At 35.4% G+C, this 18,645-nt stretch overlaps 1 protein-coding gene across 1 annotated transcript; it reads left to right on the top strand.

Moving 5' to 3' along the window:
* The first annotated feature begins 724 nt into the window (after positions 1 to 724).
* On the top strand, positions 725 to 18,357 carry LOC125191692 (protein REDUCED CHLOROPLAST COVERAGE 2-like). The gene is made up of 23 exons (XM_048089098.1): positions 725 to 965; positions 1,084 to 1,145; positions 3,566 to 3,658; positions 5,392 to 5,464; positions 8,547 to 8,855; positions 9,094 to 9,158; positions 9,282 to 9,413; positions 9,539 to 9,580; positions 9,655 to 10,179; positions 10,270 to 10,427; positions 10,613 to 11,102; positions 11,301 to 11,363; positions 11,439 to 11,540; positions 11,934 to 12,254; positions 12,312 to 12,404; positions 12,493 to 12,594; positions 12,696 to 12,800; positions 13,344 to 13,477; positions 13,645 to 13,828; positions 14,060 to 14,191; positions 14,269 to 14,381; positions 14,700 to 14,781; positions 14,864 to 18,357. The coding sequence occupies exons 1-23, from the start codon at positions 896 to 898 to the stop codon at positions 16,958 to 16,960; spliced, it is 5,547 nt and encodes a 1,848-aa protein (XP_047945055.1). The 5' UTR covers positions 725 to 895; the 3' UTR covers positions 16,961 to 18,357.
* The last annotated feature ends 288 nt before the right edge of the window (positions 18,358 to 18,645 follow it).

The raw sequence follows: 18,645 nt of genomic DNA, 5'->3' as shown, positions 1-18,645 counted from the left end.
CTTTCCGAGCATGTTGCTTATGCTCGGAAAGTACTCGCTAAATTTAACATTTTTCAAACATTCTGACCTGTGCTCGAAAAGTTTTTGAAAAGGTGCTTGGAATTGACCAAATACCCAAAATTTTTTGTAGTGGTGTACATTAACTTGACCTAGTACCCCCCCTGCATATTAACTAGGCATGCATTTGTGTAATGAACTTGGACTGGAAAGACATCACTAGATTGGGAAGACATCACCAGTATTTGATCTGATTTTATATCCTTCCAATGGTATGATAAGAAGAATGGAGTCCACTTATTTTGATTTGATCCACTCGTTAGATTTCCAATTGCGCATATGAAGTAATGTGCATGAGACAAAATTCTGTGTATCTATGTAACAAAACAAAATATTTCGGCATAAGCTCAAAACTTATTTTAAACATAATTTTCCTTGCAAAATTCAACAGAAATAATTAGTTTAATAGGAGTAGCTTTTAATTAGTATGAATTTATTTTAGTTATATTTTGATAATATGTTATAATAAATTTGTAGTTTCAATTAAAATTCATGATTTAGATTTACTAGATGAATTTTTAAGAAATCAAATTTATTTTAAAAGGTGGGGCCCGCACCATCTCTGGTGCGCTGAAATTGCAGCCTTTCATTCTTATTGGGTTATGTATATAAGAAAAATAGGATTGGGGGTAACATGTTACCTTATCCTCCTATCTTTTCCAATATCTCTCTACTCCTCAACGATGTAATTATTTCATCTCTTAATTTCATCTTCCCTTCATTCATTTTTTCATCGAGTTTAACGGCTACTTCTTGCTCAGTGTTTCTTACAAATTTGTTTTTGAGATTCACATTATATATATACATATACACGTATACATAAGCAAGCATACGATTAATGGCTCCTAAAGCGGGAAAGACTAAACCTCACAAAGCCAAAGGAGACAAGAAGAAGAAAGAAGAGAAAGGTTGGTTTCATATCTTCTTTTTTTTTTAATACATTTTCTTGAAATTTTATAATCAATAAGGTGGCAAAATCATAAAATAATCATTCACTCAAATTATTCTTAAATTTTGTTTTTGCAGTTTTACCAACTGTGATAGAAATAAGTGTAGAGACACTTGAGGATTCACAGGTGACATTAAAGGTATGTATTACTATGTTTCATTCAATTCCCCACTACAATGTGTTTTATATGAATTTATGATGTTATACTTGGATTTTGAAATACTAAATTTCTCGGAAATATTTAATTCATCTCCAACTAGTCGTCCAAATGCATGAACGTGCCAAGTAAAGAAATAAGTACATCACTCACTGGTTTAGAAAATTCTCATTATTCTGCTTATTAGACTTTACTAATTAAATTGATTATATTTTTATAGTATTTGAATCTCTAAATTGCTGCACACTCTTTTTTTTTCAGTGTATTAATACAGTCCAACGCCTACGTTGGTGTGACATGACGTGTTCATTAATTTAATTACGGCCACCGCAATTTCTTTTTAAGATATTAATGCATTTCACCATGCTACTATATGTTTTCACATTATTCATTAATTTACTATTGACCAATCTACAATTGTGTTAGGTGATATTATTTATATTAAGAATAAGATAATTGTTTTTTAGTGCTCAAATATGTAGATGTGATATTCATTACGTTAATGAATGTAATTGAACATTAACTATAATTTAATTATCATCAGTAGGTAATTGTCACCCACAGGCCACGTACAAGAGAGTCTTTCGTCTAATATACTTTCATTTTATTTCTTATTTTAATTATTCGATTTGTGTCATGTGAAATTTCTTGACCTAACTTAGGACAAAATTACTGGAACCAATACACAATCGTTGTCATATTTAAGATTCAGTGGCTCGATATGTAGTTGGACGAGTTATATCACCGAATTCATGGTGATATAGCACTGATATTTGTAAGTGTAAACGAACTGATTCATAGTGTTTAAGAGTTGTGGATAATATAAAAATGCGCAAATAAGTATTGAGTATTCACGTTTCTACCTCTCGTAAATTGAATAATTCTCACTTTTAGGAAATGAAGTCATCGATTTTTTTTGTCGATAATCCTACGCTTAACAATTGTGTTATTTAACCCCTCGTACAATATTTTATACTCCAGTGAAGCTTTCCTTTTTTTTTTTTCTTTTTCTTTTTTATAGAAGATCAAATATTTATGTACTCCAGTTTAGCTCTTTGTGATTTTGTTTCCTCGATTAATAGGCTTATACTTTCTTTGAAAATACCAATGTAAAATACAATGAATTATCTGCTGTGTAGCAATTTATTACTCCCCCGTCTACGAAAAATAGAGCACATTTGTCATTTTTTTGTCCACGAAAAATAGAGCGCATTTAAACAAGGAATGTTTTCAACAACTTCACTCTTATTGTTTTCCATTACTAATAATATGGACCTTACATTCAACTAACATTACTTCTCTCTTACTTTTTTCACTTCTTTATTTTTTTCTCTTCTCTCTTACTAATAATATGAACCCCACATTCTACTAACACTACTTTTCTCTTAGTACTTTTTTTTCCTTCTCTCTTACTTTACCAATTCTATATTAAAACTCGTGTCATTCACAATGTGTCCTATTTCTCGTGGACGGAGAGAGTATTTATGTTAGTATTTTGAAGAAAAAATTATCTACGCATAACATCACATGTTTTCATTATTTTTTCAAAAGCAAATATGTTTTCACGAGAAGAAGACTTACTAGTAAATTACTGTATAAGCGTAAACGTCCAGTGATCCTTTTATTGTGTGTGTGTTTAACTCAAATGTGTATGGTAATGTGCATCAAACGCCACCGTTTCAATGCTAATTGATGATGTATTTCTCTCTGCATGTATGTACTGTGTGCATCTATTTCATAAATTAAGAATAACTTAAGTATTTAAGTTGCTCCTCATGAGTCATGTAGATGCAGTAACATAGTGTACATAATTGGTAATTCCATACCTTATTTAATACTCTTCCGTCCCCGATTAAGAGTCACACTTTTTCATTTCAGTATGTCCACAATTAAGAGTCATACTTCATTTTTTACCATAAATAGTAAGTAGGTCCCACATTCCACTAACTCAATTCACTCACATTTTATTACAAAACCAATATAAAAAAATAGGTCTCACATTTCACTAACTTTTTCAACCATCTTTTCTTTACATTTCTTAAAACTCGTGTCCGATCAAAGTGTGACTCCTAGTAGAGGACGGAGGGAGTACTTAATCTTACTACGTGTAAGTCTAAAAAACAACTTTAAATTTCGTCTCAGTTTATATGAATTTGATATCTAAATGGAATGGGTTTATTAGGCATGTTGACTTAAATTTATAAATAATATTGCTTTTCTATTTATATTTATCTAATAAGATTAGGCAATTTTTTCTTTTATAAGTTGAGCCTATTTTCTACTAAAATATTTTAATCATTTTTTTTAATTCTAACAAATTTATTATTAAAATTTGTTTTTAAGATTATTTAGAGGACAAATAATGCATTATTTTAACAGCAAATTCATTCATTGAATTGCAGGGAATATCAACAGATAAAATCCTAGATGTCAGAAAGCTATTGGCTGTCAATGTTGACACGTGTTACTTGACCAATTATTCTCTGACCCACGAGGTATATTTGTGGTTTTATTACTCAGGCCAAATTATATTGGGAATTCGTACTACACATATATTATTGCTGTGCGTAAATAGCCAAAAATTAGTATTACGCTCTTGGTTCCGCGATAAGTGAAAATTTAAGAAAATAATATTTATTGAATTAAGTGGAGTGAATAAAATATAAAAGAGGAAAAAGTGGAAAAGATAAAAAAGATAATAAAATAAGAAAAAAATGATAAATTAATATAAAAAATAAAATAAGAGAGATAAATATGTTGTTTTTATCTAAAAAAGGAAATTAAACACTTATAGTGGTATAACAAAAATGGAAAGTTAATCACTTGTGATGAGACAAAGGGATTATCTATTTTTGCTCAATTCAGATTTTTAGTATGATTAAAATTTTCGGCAAAATTATTATGTTATAAAGAAATAAACGAACTTTGAATGTAGTAAAAAACTACACTAATTTTTAGATCATTTTGTTTGTAGCACCTTTAAAACTACACAATGTTTGAACGTGGTAAAAATAATTACACGAACAAGAAAAGTGTTAATAAAATACACTAAGTTTTAGATGATAGCATCTTAAAAATACTAATGATTCAAAAATTCCTTTTTTTTATATCTACAGTCTCTACCATTCTCACATTTTCACGGCAAATTAATAATACTAAAATTCATTGCTAAAGTTTGATATAATTTCATATTCATAGTTACTGATGTTTAGATTATAAATTGGAAAAATGGGAAATAAGATACAAATTCAAAGCAACGTCTAATAAAATTGAGTCATTATGACAATTACAATCAATCAGTTTTTGTATATTACATCCCATGAAAAAACTTAAAATTTGACAATCAAAAGTAAAAGTACATTATTAATGTGCTATAAATAAAATTATAAAAAATTAATGTAATTTTTTTTTACCACATTCAAAGTTTGTGTATTTTTACAACATTAAAGTTCTTCTATAAACTATGTGGAACCGACGGTAAGATGAGGTAGACATCCCGGTCACCACATAGAATCAATTTCATCAGAAAATTTAATCATGCTAAAAACATGAATTAGTCAAAAGTTAGGAGCATATTTTTTCACCACATTTAAAGTTCGTGATAAAAACTAAAAATTGGTAGAATGTTTTTTTACTATTTACCCTACTATTTTTAGTATTACGTATTCCCGCAACGAATAAATAAATCTATTGAAATCAAATACTCTACTTTAAAACTCCTATAAGAATAAGATATCGTGTTAGTTTTGGTTTATGATGCAAGCCTCCAACAAGCAAACATATATACTCCTACCACCCAAATATAATATACTTTTGTAATTTTGGCTCACCCATCAAAATTAGTCTACTTTTATTTTTAAGAAGTTTGTAATTTTATTGAGATTTAGATACATTTTTGACTAACAAATTCCAATTATTTTTTATTTCTATATCTCTTATATTCTTCAATTTTGCATTAATTCTATGTTATTCCTAATTTTTCTATTTTTAAAGGATGGACTATCAGATGATCAACATGTGACTATACAAAATCCTCGTGATCATATCAAATGTTAGGAAAATAGTTTCATCAAAATATCATAATTAAAATTAGAAAAATACACCACAGACAATAAATTTGTACGTTTCCAAGGAATAGGATATACACTACATAATTAACAAAATATTAACAAAATGCTGATAGTTCTTATCTACCTATAACTAAGTTTCGATTAATTGTTGGAGCCAGGTCCGCGGTGCAAGCTTAAATGATTCAGTGGAGGTTGCGACTCTCAAACCAACTCAGCTTACCATTGTTGAAGGTATGTTATAAACGCATAAAATGCAGTTTGCGTTTGAGTCCATTGTTACACAATCTTTAAATTCCAATTTATTTAACTATAAGGCCATGTTTGGTTTGCGGGAAAGTAAGTTGGCAAGAAAAATGATTCCTAGGAAAATGAATCCCGGGAATATGATTCCTAGTAACTTTACTTTTCTGTGTTTGAAAAATATCAAGATTTTAAATTTATATTTAATTTAAACACCAAACTAAAAATATACTTATTATTATTTTTATTTAAAAAAATAATATTATAAATTTTTAATAAACTATTAATTATAAATAATAATAATTATATTATTATAGTATTTATTATTACTATGAATAGTTTAAACATGGATCATCTGTCTTAATATATAATAATATAATTATAATTATAGTTACATGAAGTATTATACTCATTTATTATAATGATAAATATAATAATTATTATATTATAGTTATAATTGAATAAATTTTATAAATTAAAATTGCACTATGAATTTATTGATTAATTATTAATTTATAAATATAATAATTAGTAGTATTTATTATAAAATTTATATTATATCATTATATTTTAATTATTTAATAAATTATTAATTACTATTATGAATTATTATAAAATATAGTTATAATTATGATAATTTTAATTATAGTTATTTATTATAGTGAAATTAAGTATGATTTATAATTTTAAATTATTTTAAAAATATTGTAATTAATAATAATAATAATAATAATAATAAAAACTATATTATATTGCTTAAATATGTAAGAATCCTAGAACTGGGAAAAAGAATACCAAATAAAAGTTAGGATTCAGAATCCTGGAAAGTTGTACTAACTTTCCTTGTTCTCGGATTCTGATTACTTATCCATTTTGATTAAAAAACCGAAACAAACACAGAAATTTAAAATTTAAGGAATCAGATTACTTTCCCAGACAGAATCCTAACAACCAAACATGGCCTAAGTGTTTCATGGATATTTCGTAGTAATATTGTTTCTATCAATTAATGGTAATTATATACTCCATCCGTCCCACTTTAGGAGTCACAGTTTACTACTTTTGGGTGTCTCACTTTAAGAGTCTCGGTTGAAATATTCCATAATTGGTAATAAGCCCCACATTCCACTCACCTTTTTCCACTCACATTTTATTATAAAACTAATATATAAAAGTAGGACCCACATTCCATTATCTTTTTTCACCAACTTTCCTTTATATTTCTTAAAATCCGTGTCAAACTCAACCGGGACACCTAAAGTGGGAAGGAGGGAGTAAGTACTCCCTCCGTCCCAGAGAATTCGTCCCAGTATTCCATTTCGGACCGTCCCACATAATTTGTCCCACTTCACTTTTACCATTTTTGGTAGTGGGCCTCATATTCCACACTAACTCATTCATACTCACATTTTATTATAAAGAGTAAAGGCCAAAATTGGTCCTGAACATATGGTCATTTTACGTTTTTGGTCCTAAACATTATCTTTTGGATTTTTTGGTCCTGCACATATAGAAATTTGATCATTTTGGTCCTCCGTCAATATTTCCGTAAGAAACTAACGGTCAACGGGTTTAATCCTGATTTTGACCAAAATTAACATTTTAATTCTGATTTTTTACTCCTTAATTAATTCGCTAACTATTATTATAAATATTTTAAAATTAGAAAATTAGAATTTAAAATAGTATTTTTTACTCCGCCGCGCAAATCTGTTCCGCCGCCGTTGGTGGCGGCGGCTGCTGATCAACCAACTCGGCAGTGAAATAGATATATAAATTATGAAATATCTTCATCATCAAGCTTCAAGAAACAAAATCCAAAATTCGTGCATGCTAGGGAAAGATCGAGAAAGAAAGAAATCAAATTCAAGCCTGGGAACTGTAATGGCACATCCAAACCCAATAAACAAATAATTATTCTTGAGATTATTTACTCGCAAGCACTGTTAAATTGTGAGCAGAGAATCTCGATAGTATCAAGAATTGTAAAAAAAAACTAAAGATAGGATTTTTAAGTGGGTATTCGAAAAGTAAAAAAGAAAATCTGGGAATGGAAAATCCTATTATTGGATTCACGTTGGAGAAGCTCGCATCGGAGAAGAAATCGGCGGCGGAGGGAGGTTTATCGGCGTCGGAGATAGGCGGATGCGGCCGCACAATCACCAGGTCGTCAAGTGCCCTCGCTGCGACTCGCTCAACACCAAATTCTGCTACTACAACAACTACAACTTCTCGCAGCCGCGCCACTTCTGCAAGAGCTGCCGCCGCTACTGGACCAAAGGCGGCGTCCTCCGCAATGTCCCCGTCGGCGGCGGCTCCCACAAAACCAAGCGCTCCAAGCCTAAAACCAATGCCGCCGCCGACGAAGACGCAGAGGAAAAATCCACCGCGCAGAGCTCCAGCCTCACCACCTCCGCCGCCGCAGTCGCAACCGCAACCGCTCCTCCTACATCCTCCGCCGCGGAACCGATCCACACCACGCCGGATTCCGCCGTGATTTACAATTTCGCCGACGTGAGCTTCTCCAACGTGAATCCAATCACAAACCCTAGCCTCGATCAGCAGCCGGCGGCGGCGGCGGAACATATCTTCGCGGTGGCGGAGTAAAAAATATTTTAAATTCTAATTTTCTAATTTTAAAAGAATATTTATAATAATAGTTAGTGAATTAATTAAGGAGTAAAAAATTAGAATTAAAATGTTAATTTTGGTCAAAATCGGGATTAAACTCGTTGACCGTTAGTTTCTAGCGGAAATGTTGGCGGAGGATAAAAATGATCAAATTTCCATATGTGCGGGACCAAAAAATCCAAAAGATAATGTTTATGACCAAAAACATAAAATGACCATATGTACATGACCAATTTTGGCCCTTACTCTATTATAAAACTAATACTTTAAAAATATGACCCACATCCCACCAACTTTTTCAACTCACTTTCCATTAGATTTCTTAAAATTCGTGCCGGATCAAAGTGTCCCAGAGGGAGTAGTAATTCTATTTGCTAGTAGTACTATTTGTCAAATAAAAAGGGGTTGAATTTGAAAAAATTAAGTGTATGATTCCATGCAGAGGCGTACACGGAACGGCAAGCTGTGGATCATATTAGACGGCTTTTGGATATTGTCGCCTGCACTACCTACTTTGGGGATTCACTCCGAACCGGATCAAAAACCGGTACTAAAGAATCCGGTTCACCTGAATCGAATTCCGGTTCACATGATTTCTCTCCGAATCCCAAATTCACCGTTTCGCCCGGGAAGCCGGAGGTTTCGGCCGTCGCAACCGGACCAGATGCGGCGTCGGTGTTGTACCCTCCGCCAAGGCTACGGAAGTTCTACGACTTCTTCTCGTTCTCTCACCTCACCCCACCTATTCAATGTGAGCTCTTTGTGTTCCACATTTTGCTTTCTATTTCATTATGCATCTGATTTCATCAGCGCCTTGTATTTTGAACTCTGCTATGATTTGGTGGCTCGAGTTTGATGTACTATTTTTTAAAATTTGTAATTCTGGATTAACGAACAAGCTATTGCATTTGCATGCGTATATTGTGTATATGTTCTACTTCTATTTGTATAGCATCCATTTGCTAACCAATTAATCCTCAATGTTGCAGATATTAGGAGATCAAGTCGACCGTTCCTTGAGGAGAAAACAGATGAGGATCTGTTTCAAATTGACGTTAGCATCTGGAACTACTTGCTCACAATATGTTTTTCATATGAATTTCTGCTATTTTTCTCTTGCTGCACGGGGCAGATTGTCTGAGATGGGGTGTTTTTTGGCATCAATTTTGGAATGCAGGTGCGTATTTGCACCGGGAAGCCAACAACAATAGTTGCCTCTCGAAAAGGTTTTTATCCAGCCGGAAAGCGTAATCTTGTAAGCCACTCATTAGCTGGTCTTTTGAAGCAGATAAGCAGAACTTTTTATTCTGTAAGTGAAGACAATACTTGATCCTGTTAAGCTTCTCCTATTCTCGAAATTCTGCAATTCCATTCTGTTTGCATATGCCTATTCTCTGAAGTTCATCTACTTCTGTTTATATCTATTTGGCTCAGGCATTTAAGGCTCTGATGAAAGCTTTCACCGAGCACAACAAAGTGAGTGATTTACAACTTAAAAACCTGAAAATGATTTTTTGGACACATGAATAACACTACCTGTGATCTCTCAGTTCGGTAATCTTCCGTATGGTTTTCGAGCAAACACTTGGTTAGTACCCTCTGTTGTTTCTGAGAATCCCTCTATATTCCCTCCCCTTCCTATTGAAGATGAGAGTTGGGGAGGAAGTGGAGGCGGACAAGGAAGAGACGGGAAGCACGACTACAGGCCATGGGCAAAGGAGCTCGCTATCTTGGCAGCAATGCCATGTAAAACATCTGAGGAGCGTCAGCTAAGAGATAGGAAAGCCTTTCTCCTTCACAGTTTACTTGTTGATGTTTCGGTTTTCAAAGCTGTTGCTGCAATAAACCATCTAATAGAAAACAATCAGCAGTCTGCGAGTTATCCTGGTTCATCAATATTACATGAGGAAAGAATTGGAGATCTACTCATTAGCGTAGCAAAAGATCCCCCAGATGGAAGCACCAAGTTGGATAGCAAAAATGATGGGAGCAAGGTTCTTGGAATTACACATGAAGAAGTAACTCAAAGAAACTTGCTAAAAGGCATAACTGCTGATGAAAATGCAACCGTACATGTTCGTCTCAGTAACTATTAATTTTTCTCTTCTATTTCCCTGCAATGTGTGAAGTTATAATTCTTACTGTGAGATCATTGGTCCATACAGGATACTTCTACTTTAGGTGTTGTCATTGTTAGACATTGTGGACACACAGCCATTGTTAAAGTTGCAGCTGTGGTAAATTGGAATGGCGAAGCCATTCCTCAGGATATTGACATTGAAGACCATCCTGAAGGAGGAGCCAATGCTTTAAATATCAATAGGTTAGTAGAGATAGCTCTACTTGATATTTGTATATTTTTCAGATTCTTCTTACTTTGGAAAGACCATTCATGCTGTTCAAATTCCACATTCATAAAAACTGAGTTACTTTAACTACAAACATACTGTGACAGAGTTATGTGATCCTGGACTAATGAATCACTCTGTTTTTTACTTATGTTTCCAGCTTGAGAATGCAGTTGCACAAAGCCACACCCCAATCACCCAACACAGTTCAAAGAGTTCCGAATGCTGATCTGAAAGAATTACGCTCCAGTTGGCCTTTGGTAAGGCAGGTGCTAACCGAGAGTCTAAAGACACTTCAGGGTGATGATTCGACACTTAAAAAATCCATTAGATGGGAGCTTGGCGCATGTTGGGTGCAACACTTGCAAAATCAGGCTTCGGGTAAAGATGAGGCTAAAAAGAATGAAGACGTCAAAGTTGAGCCAGCTGTCAAGGGTCTTGGAAAGAACGGTGGACTGCTGAAGGATATAAAAAAGAAGTCAGGCGATCAAATAAATATATCTGACCCCAACAAGGAAATTTCTGCTAATTGCAATTCTGATTCAAACAAGGACATTGAAAAGGATGACAAGGAGATTATATGGAGAAATTTGCTTCCCGAATCATCATATTTGCGCCTTAAAGAATCAGAAACTGGTCTTCACCTTAAGGTCGCCTTTCTGCTTTGTCATAACGTATATTTTCTGTTTAGTTATTCTTAATCAGGTTTACATCTCTCAAGAGGTCATTTGGGAAGTTCATAATCTAGATAGGTTCTTTTGGAATTGTAACAAGTTGAAATAAAACCTTTTGATTTATAAATAGTGGCAAATTTAACACCTAATCTATCCGGAAATTGGTGGTTGCAGTCACCTGAAGAGTTGATTGAAATGGCACACAAATATTATGCTGAAACGGCCCTTCCAAAATTGGTATCTTTTATTCAGAACATATCTTTAACCTGAAGTTGAATCTCGGAACTGATATTTATTATTTTCTTCTGACAGGTTGCTGATTTCGGGTCACTCGAACTTTCACCGGTTGATGGTCGGACGCTGACAGATTTCATGCATACCAGGGGTTTGCAGATGTGCTCCTTGGGCCGTGTGGTAATTTCATTTGGTTTTGTTGTTTATCTATAGTTGATGTCCTGATTGCTTTCCACTGCATACTCCTTATCCATCTAAAATGTCGACCCACTGTACATATTAGTTGGTTTAAATGTCACATGCATCTATAACCTGGATATTTGCCACTTATAGAAGCATACCATAAGTTTTGGGGAAAAAGCAAGATTTGCCAGGCTCAGGAGTTTTGTGCTTCAATTTTTGATGTATGTCATGAATTGCTAATATTGTTCCTCTAAACTTCTCAAATGTTATGTTTAGGCCTATAATGACTTTTTCCTCCACTGTTTGCCTTTTGCCAGTCTGACATTATGTGCTGTTGTTAACTCTCGTAGTTTTTTCCCAACCTATTTCCTTTTGAATCATCCTTATCAGGTTGAACTAGCAGACAAGCTCCCTCATGTTCAGTCCCTTTGTGTTCACGAGATGGTTGTTCGAGCATATAAGCATATCCTTCAGGCTGTTTTAGCTGCAGTTGATGATATTGCTAATATGGCTTCAGCTATTGCTTCTTGTTTGAATTTGTTGCTGGGGACACCTGCTGCAAAAAGCGGCGATGCAGATGTAAATAATGATGATGAATTGAAGTGGAAGTGGGTCGAGACATTCCTTTTCAAGAGGTTTGGCTGGCAATGGAAGGATGAGGCACGCAGTGATTTAAGAAAGTTTGCTATTCTTCGAGGACTCTGCCACAAGGTAAGCTAATTTAGATTGCTTAGCTAAGAAGGTAGCTACTAATTTATTTATTTTCAGACTGGGCTTGAACTTGTTCCAAGAGACTATGATATGGACTCTCCCTTCCCATTCAAAAAATCAGATATAATCAGCATGGTGCCTGTTTATAAAGTAAGCTGTTAGTATTCATTTGAAAAAATTCAAAATATTTCTTCAGAGGATGTTTCAAGTAGTTCTCATAGAACTTGTTTTCCAACAGCACGTCGCTTGCTCATCTGCTGACGGACGCACACTTCTGGAATCATCGAAGACTTCCTTGGACAAGGGAAAACTGGAGGATGCGGTTAATTATGGAACAAAGGTAAGTTCATACCCCTGTCCTTGAGAGGCTTTAGATAATGATCAAATTATGCTCAGGAGTGAGATAACGACTATAATAATTAATTATTTTCTCTTTTGTAGGCACTCTCGAAACTGGCTTCTGTCTGTGGCCCTTATCATCGAATGACAGCAGGGGCATATAGTCTGTTGGCTGTGGTGCTCTACCACACAGGGGATTTTAATCAGGTATGAGGATTCAATCCATAACAATGAAGAGTCCCTGATTAGCTGATAACATAATAATATTAATACTCTAGTAACAGGGGGTGCGTTATATTGCTAACTATTTAAGTTGCTAACTTGCTAACTCATCGATGTAGTGTATTAAATATGTCAACACAGTGATATTAAAATGTCAACACATAATATCAACCCATTATATTGAAGTTCAACAAAATTATGTGTTGACATTTTAATGTCATCATGTTGACATTTTTAATACACTGTGTTGATGAGTTAGCAAGTTAGCAACTTAAGAAAATTAGCTATTGATCACACCCCCTAGTGACAGTATATGCAAAATGTTTAGCCAAGCATGTAATGTCACAGAAAAGGGCAAGCTTCACACTCTTCTCTGTTACATCTGTAGCTCAAAGAAACACCCATTCTTTTGCTGAACTATGGTTCGTGCACTTTAATTTGGACAGCGCTGAGCATGCCAAAAGTCTTTTAACTTTAAACTAGTTTTGTTAATAAACTTCTGATCTAATTGTTTTATCGTATGAACAGGCCACCATTTACCAGCAAAAAGCTTTAGATATCAATGAGAGAGAGCTTGGTCTGGATCATCCAGACACAATGAAAAGCTATGGAGATTTAGCTGTCTTCTACTATAGACTCCAACACACTGAGCTGGCACTGAAGTAAGTAAAGATATTCTCTGTATCTTTGCATTATGGCCCTTCTACATGTACGCATATAATATCACCATATATGGAAACAAGGGAACATGAAAGTATCAGATGGCTAAAACATAGAGTTTCTGGATATCCTTAATTATATTTTAACTGGAGAACTAATTTTTTTTCAGATATGTCAACCGTGCATTGTATCTACTGCATCTAACTTGCGGCCCTTCTCACCCAAATACTGCTGCCACCTATATCAACGTAGCTATGATGGAAGAAGGTCTGGGGAATGTCCATGTTGCTCTTAGATATCTCCATGAGGCTCTCAAGTGTAACCAAAGACTTCTGGGAGCTGATCATATACAAGTAATCTTTTTTTAGTGTTTTTGTGTGTGAATGGTGGTTATGTATTCATGTGTTGTTTCATAGGTCCGATTTACTACTTACATGGACCTTTTGCATTGTAAAATGATAAACCTTCGTAATAGAGGCCTTCCAATAGGAGGATGAGGGAAACTATTGCCTAATGGCGACGCCTAGAAGGCATAAGTTTTTTTATATACTGAATCTCTGCCCTTTCATTACTTTTTTTTCCAGACAGCGGCTAGCTATCATGCTATTGCAATCGCTCTCTCGTTGATGGAAGCATATTCCCTAAGTGTTCAACACGAACAGACCACACTTCAGATACTACAGGCTAAACTAGGATCAGAAGATCTACGTACACAGGTAATGCTTATGTCTGATCATTAAAGAATGACTTTTGGTGGTGACCCTTTTCTTTACCTTGTCCGAAATCTCTACAGGATGCAGCTGCATGGCTAGAATACTTTGAGTCCAAGGCGCTGGAGCAGCAAGAAGCTTCACGCAATGGAACTCCAAAACCAGATGCCTCTATTTCTAGCAAAGGCCATTTGAGGTTGAAATTCCATTCTACTTATTTTCTAAATTTAAATACATATGCTTCTTTGTCACTTTGCACGACAGAAATAGTTAATGGTCTTTCCATCTCACACTACAGATGAATGAAAATGTCTTAAAATTATGCAGAAAAGACATTGTTATTTTGTTTAATGAGTTCAGTAGTTAATGGTTGTTCCGTCTCTCACTACAGATGAATGAAAATGTCATAAAATTATGCAGAAAAGACATTGTTATTTTGTTTAATGGATTCAGTAGTCAACATTGATTCGAAAAGCTGATTTGCAAAACTTTTGTCGTTCTTCTCTGAAATTAGTGTTTCGGACCTTTTGGACTACATAACCCCTGATGCAGAGATGAAAGCAAGAGAAGCCCAAAAGAAGCAAGCTCGTGCCAAGGTTAAAATCATGTTTCTAATATATTTTGTTATTTTTGTCTTTTGTGGCATTCCGTGACCAAGGTATCATCTTTATTGTACAGCTTAAGGGAAAAGTTAGTCCAAACTCAGAAACAGTGGATGAATATCAAAATGGTGAGCTCACATTGGAAAGTGAACCTGTTGCAGAGAACTCCAGTGATAAAGAAAATAGATCTGGATTGGAAAACAAATTTGAGGCACAATTTGTGGACACGATTAAGAAAACTGATTCATTTCTAGAAGATAAAACATTGTTGGACCAAAATGATAGCATTGGGAAGGAGGATATCTCTGAAGAAGGATGGCAAGAGGCTAAGGGGCGCTCTCTTATAGGCCGCAGGCCCTCTGCTTCCAAGAGGCCGAGCCTTGCAAAATTGAACACTAACTCTCTGGTTGCTTCTCATCCGTCTAAGTCCAGAGGTAAACCAAGTAGTTTCAGCTCTCCTAAAACAAGTCCAAATGAAAATGTAGCTTCATCTGGCCCAGCTCCACAGGGTCCTAAAAAGTTTGTCAAGAGTGCTAGCTTAAAGCTGAAGCAGAACAATCCTTCTACACCAGCTAGTAGTGCCAAAGCAAAATCGGCCAATGCAAAATCGGCTCCTAATACTCCAAGCCCAGCTTGTGGTGAAGTTGCTAAAGCTTCTATTGCTAGTTCAGTAAGCGTCCATGCTGCTGGAAAGCTTTTCTCATACAAAGAGGTAGCTTTAGCTCCACCAGGTACCATTGTTAAGGCTGTTGCGGAGCAAAATTATGGGGAGAGCTCTGCAGAAGAAAATCTGCAGGTGATCAAGGAGACGAGTAGGCCCGATCCAACAGTATCAATATCAAAGAAAGTGGAGGCAGATCAAACTCAAAAACTTGTGGTTGAGGTAAGTGAGATGAATAGAAATAGAAAGGAGGAAGATCAACGTGCGACTAAAGGTGCTTTTGAAAATTCCAATGATGCTGTAACTGATAGTGAACTAGAAATGTCAGTTCAAACAGTGGAAGCTGACAATGGGCACGAATCAAGCTCAGGACCTGAAACGCAAGTGATGACCGAACTTGAATCTCCATCAGACTCTAGGGGTACTGGCACTCAGTTGGAGGTTCATAATGCCTCTGGTTTGAAAGAAAAGGTGGAGGAGGAAGAGAAGAAGGCTGATTCATGTAACGGAAATGAAAGTGTAGGTTTGCTGACAGATGAGGAAGCGAACCAAGTTAATGGAAGTGTTGCTCCGTCGCCCACTGAAGCTGAAAAGCAAGTTGATACAGAGATTTATAAGGAAACATCCAAGAAATTATCTGCTGCAGCTCCTCCATATACTCCGTCAACAGTTCCAGTTTTTGGCTCTATAACCCTACCTGGATATACAGAGCACGGTGGAATATTGCCACCTCCAGTAAATATAGCACCTGTGCTTACAGTTAACCCTGCCCGTAGATCACCACATCAATCTGCTACTGCTAGAGTTCCATATGGTCCTCGCCTATCAGGTGGCTTTAACAGATCTGGTAGCCGTGTCCCACGGAATAGGCCTGCTTTCTACAATGCTGAAAACAATGGGGACCCAAATCACTTCAACCCTCCAAGAATAATGAACCCACATGCAAATGAGTTTGTACCTGGTCAATTATGGGTTACAAATGGCTATTCAGTTTCCTCAAATGGTTATATTGCTACACAAAACTGTGTTCCTTTTACCTCTCTGTCACCAAATGGGGTAGCAATAGCACATGATGGCTTCCCACTGTTACCAAATGGTACACCCAAAACTCAAGATGGCCTCCCACCGTTACCAAATGGTACACCCGAAACTCAAGATGGCCTCCCAGTATCTTCAGTAGATCCAACAGATTCTCCTGCAGAAGAGAATACTGAAGCTGATGAAGAAGTCAGCCATTGTGCCGTGTCAGAGGGGAATGGACAGAAATCATCAATCTACTCAACAACCATCCATTCAGAAACAACAAAAGTACAGGAAAATGTTAATGAAGAAACTCATTCTGAACAGACAGTAGAGAATAATGATTGTCAACCTGCAGGAGAGTGTACCAACGCAGATGCAGAATCTCCAGATTTTAGGAGTACGGACACGGTGGCTGTAGAAGGAAAGACAATCAAACGTTGGGGTGATTACAGTGATGGAGAAGCAGATGTTGCTGAGGCAGCAAATTAGAAGGCTGTATATATTTAGTTAGACAAGTCCCCTCTTAATCAGAGAACGTTTCTTCCCTCTTGGTGAAAGTTCTGTATGAATCCAGGAGATGCAGTTTGATATCGTTCTAGCTCATTTGTTGAAACATCATCAAGTCAGGCATTCAACAGAGAGTTTTGATTTTGAAGAAGTGATGCAACAATCTGCCGACAGCTCAAACACTTTTCCGCGCCTTGCTTCAAGTTTTGTAATATTAAAGTTTTGAAGAGACACCAACTCCTCTTGTAATAACTAGACATAGATTCCAATGCTGCTTTTGCATGAAACTGCTCATTTTCAGCTTCCCTACAAGTAGGAAAACTTAAAAGAGAAAACAAACAACAGGAGTTTGAGTTAGCCTCTAGAATCTCTCTACATGGTTTTAAAGAAATTTACGGGCAAAATCTCAGGCCAGCAAGCTGCAGCGGGAGTCCATGATCATGAATAAGGCTGGCGGTGCAGTGAGCAACGCCGGTAGAAGAAGCGCAGCGCCAGTAGGGTTGGTCTGCAAACTATCATGAGGGAGGGCCCAGAAGCAGTGGAAAACGCCAGAAAATTGTAAGTACAATTCAACTAACTAAATGCTTGGAACATTTTCTCTAATTTATCATCCGAAAAAATACTAATGCACAGTTTTCGGCCAACAATGTTAATTTTTTAAAATGAAGGAACAGTTACAAGATTAATTAGGAAAAATTTCATTTAAATCATATATTCTCATACAAATAAAATTATATTCCCTCCGTCCCACAAGAATATGCACTTTTGGTTGGGCACGGATTTTAATGTACAATTGGTAGAGGAAGAGATAAGTAGAAAGAAAAAGTAATTAAAGTATTGTTAGTGGGGAATGCGTCCCATCTAATGCTCATTAGAGAGAAAAGAGTTTCCAAATTTAGAAAATGCATATTTTTGTAGGACGGACTAAAACGAAAAGAGTGCATATTCTTGTGGGACGGAGGGAGTAATAACTTTTGTACCTTTGTAATTATATTTTCATCATTTACATAATATCATCTAGGAAATCGACCATCATAATGTAGAACAATCTCAAGTTAATTTTATCGAAAATTTAATCATCAAAAGGTACAAAAGTTATGGTTTAATTTGCTAGTTTTAAAAATCCTTCATTTAACATTGACACTATGATGGATACGAGTACTTCACGACCATTCTTGTGAATGAAACGTACGGAAGTTAGTTGATTATGCAAAAAGGCAGTTAATTTCGGTATGTGGAAGCAGTCGGGTTTGATGGTTTGTTGGCCGTGATTATAGTGAGGAGAGTGTGTTGGCTGTGTTATGAATTGGCAGTGTACAGACACCTCATGTTTGTCTTTTCTTATTGGTTGCAACATTGTTTCTTAGTATTAGTTGGCATCTGTGCACTGATGTTGAGCTTCAATTCCAGCTTTGTCATATGTTTCTATACAACATATTATTATTAACTCATTATTATCTGTGTCTATCTTCATTTCCTATAGGATTTGCTGGCTTATTTTACCTTTACCAAACAGTAAATTTATAGGTTTGTTCTATTCTGTGTCTTTGTTCACATGACATTGATGATTCCTTCTTATCTTCTTGTATCATCAAACCTACACCATCTAACAATACTTTGCCTCTTTCCAACTGCCCGGAATATTACATATTCGTCGCTTTATTGCA

This window comes from Salvia hispanica, chromosome 6, assembly GCF_023119035.1.
Source record: "Salvia hispanica cultivar TCC Black 2014 chromosome 6, UniMelb_Shisp_WGS_1.0, whole genome shotgun sequence".
Classification (NCBI taxonomy): domain Eukaryota; kingdom Viridiplantae; phylum Streptophyta; class Magnoliopsida; order Lamiales; family Lamiaceae; genus Salvia; species Salvia hispanica.
Note: the sequence above shows the minus strand (reverse complement) of the source record. Positions and strands in the feature narration are given on the sequence as shown.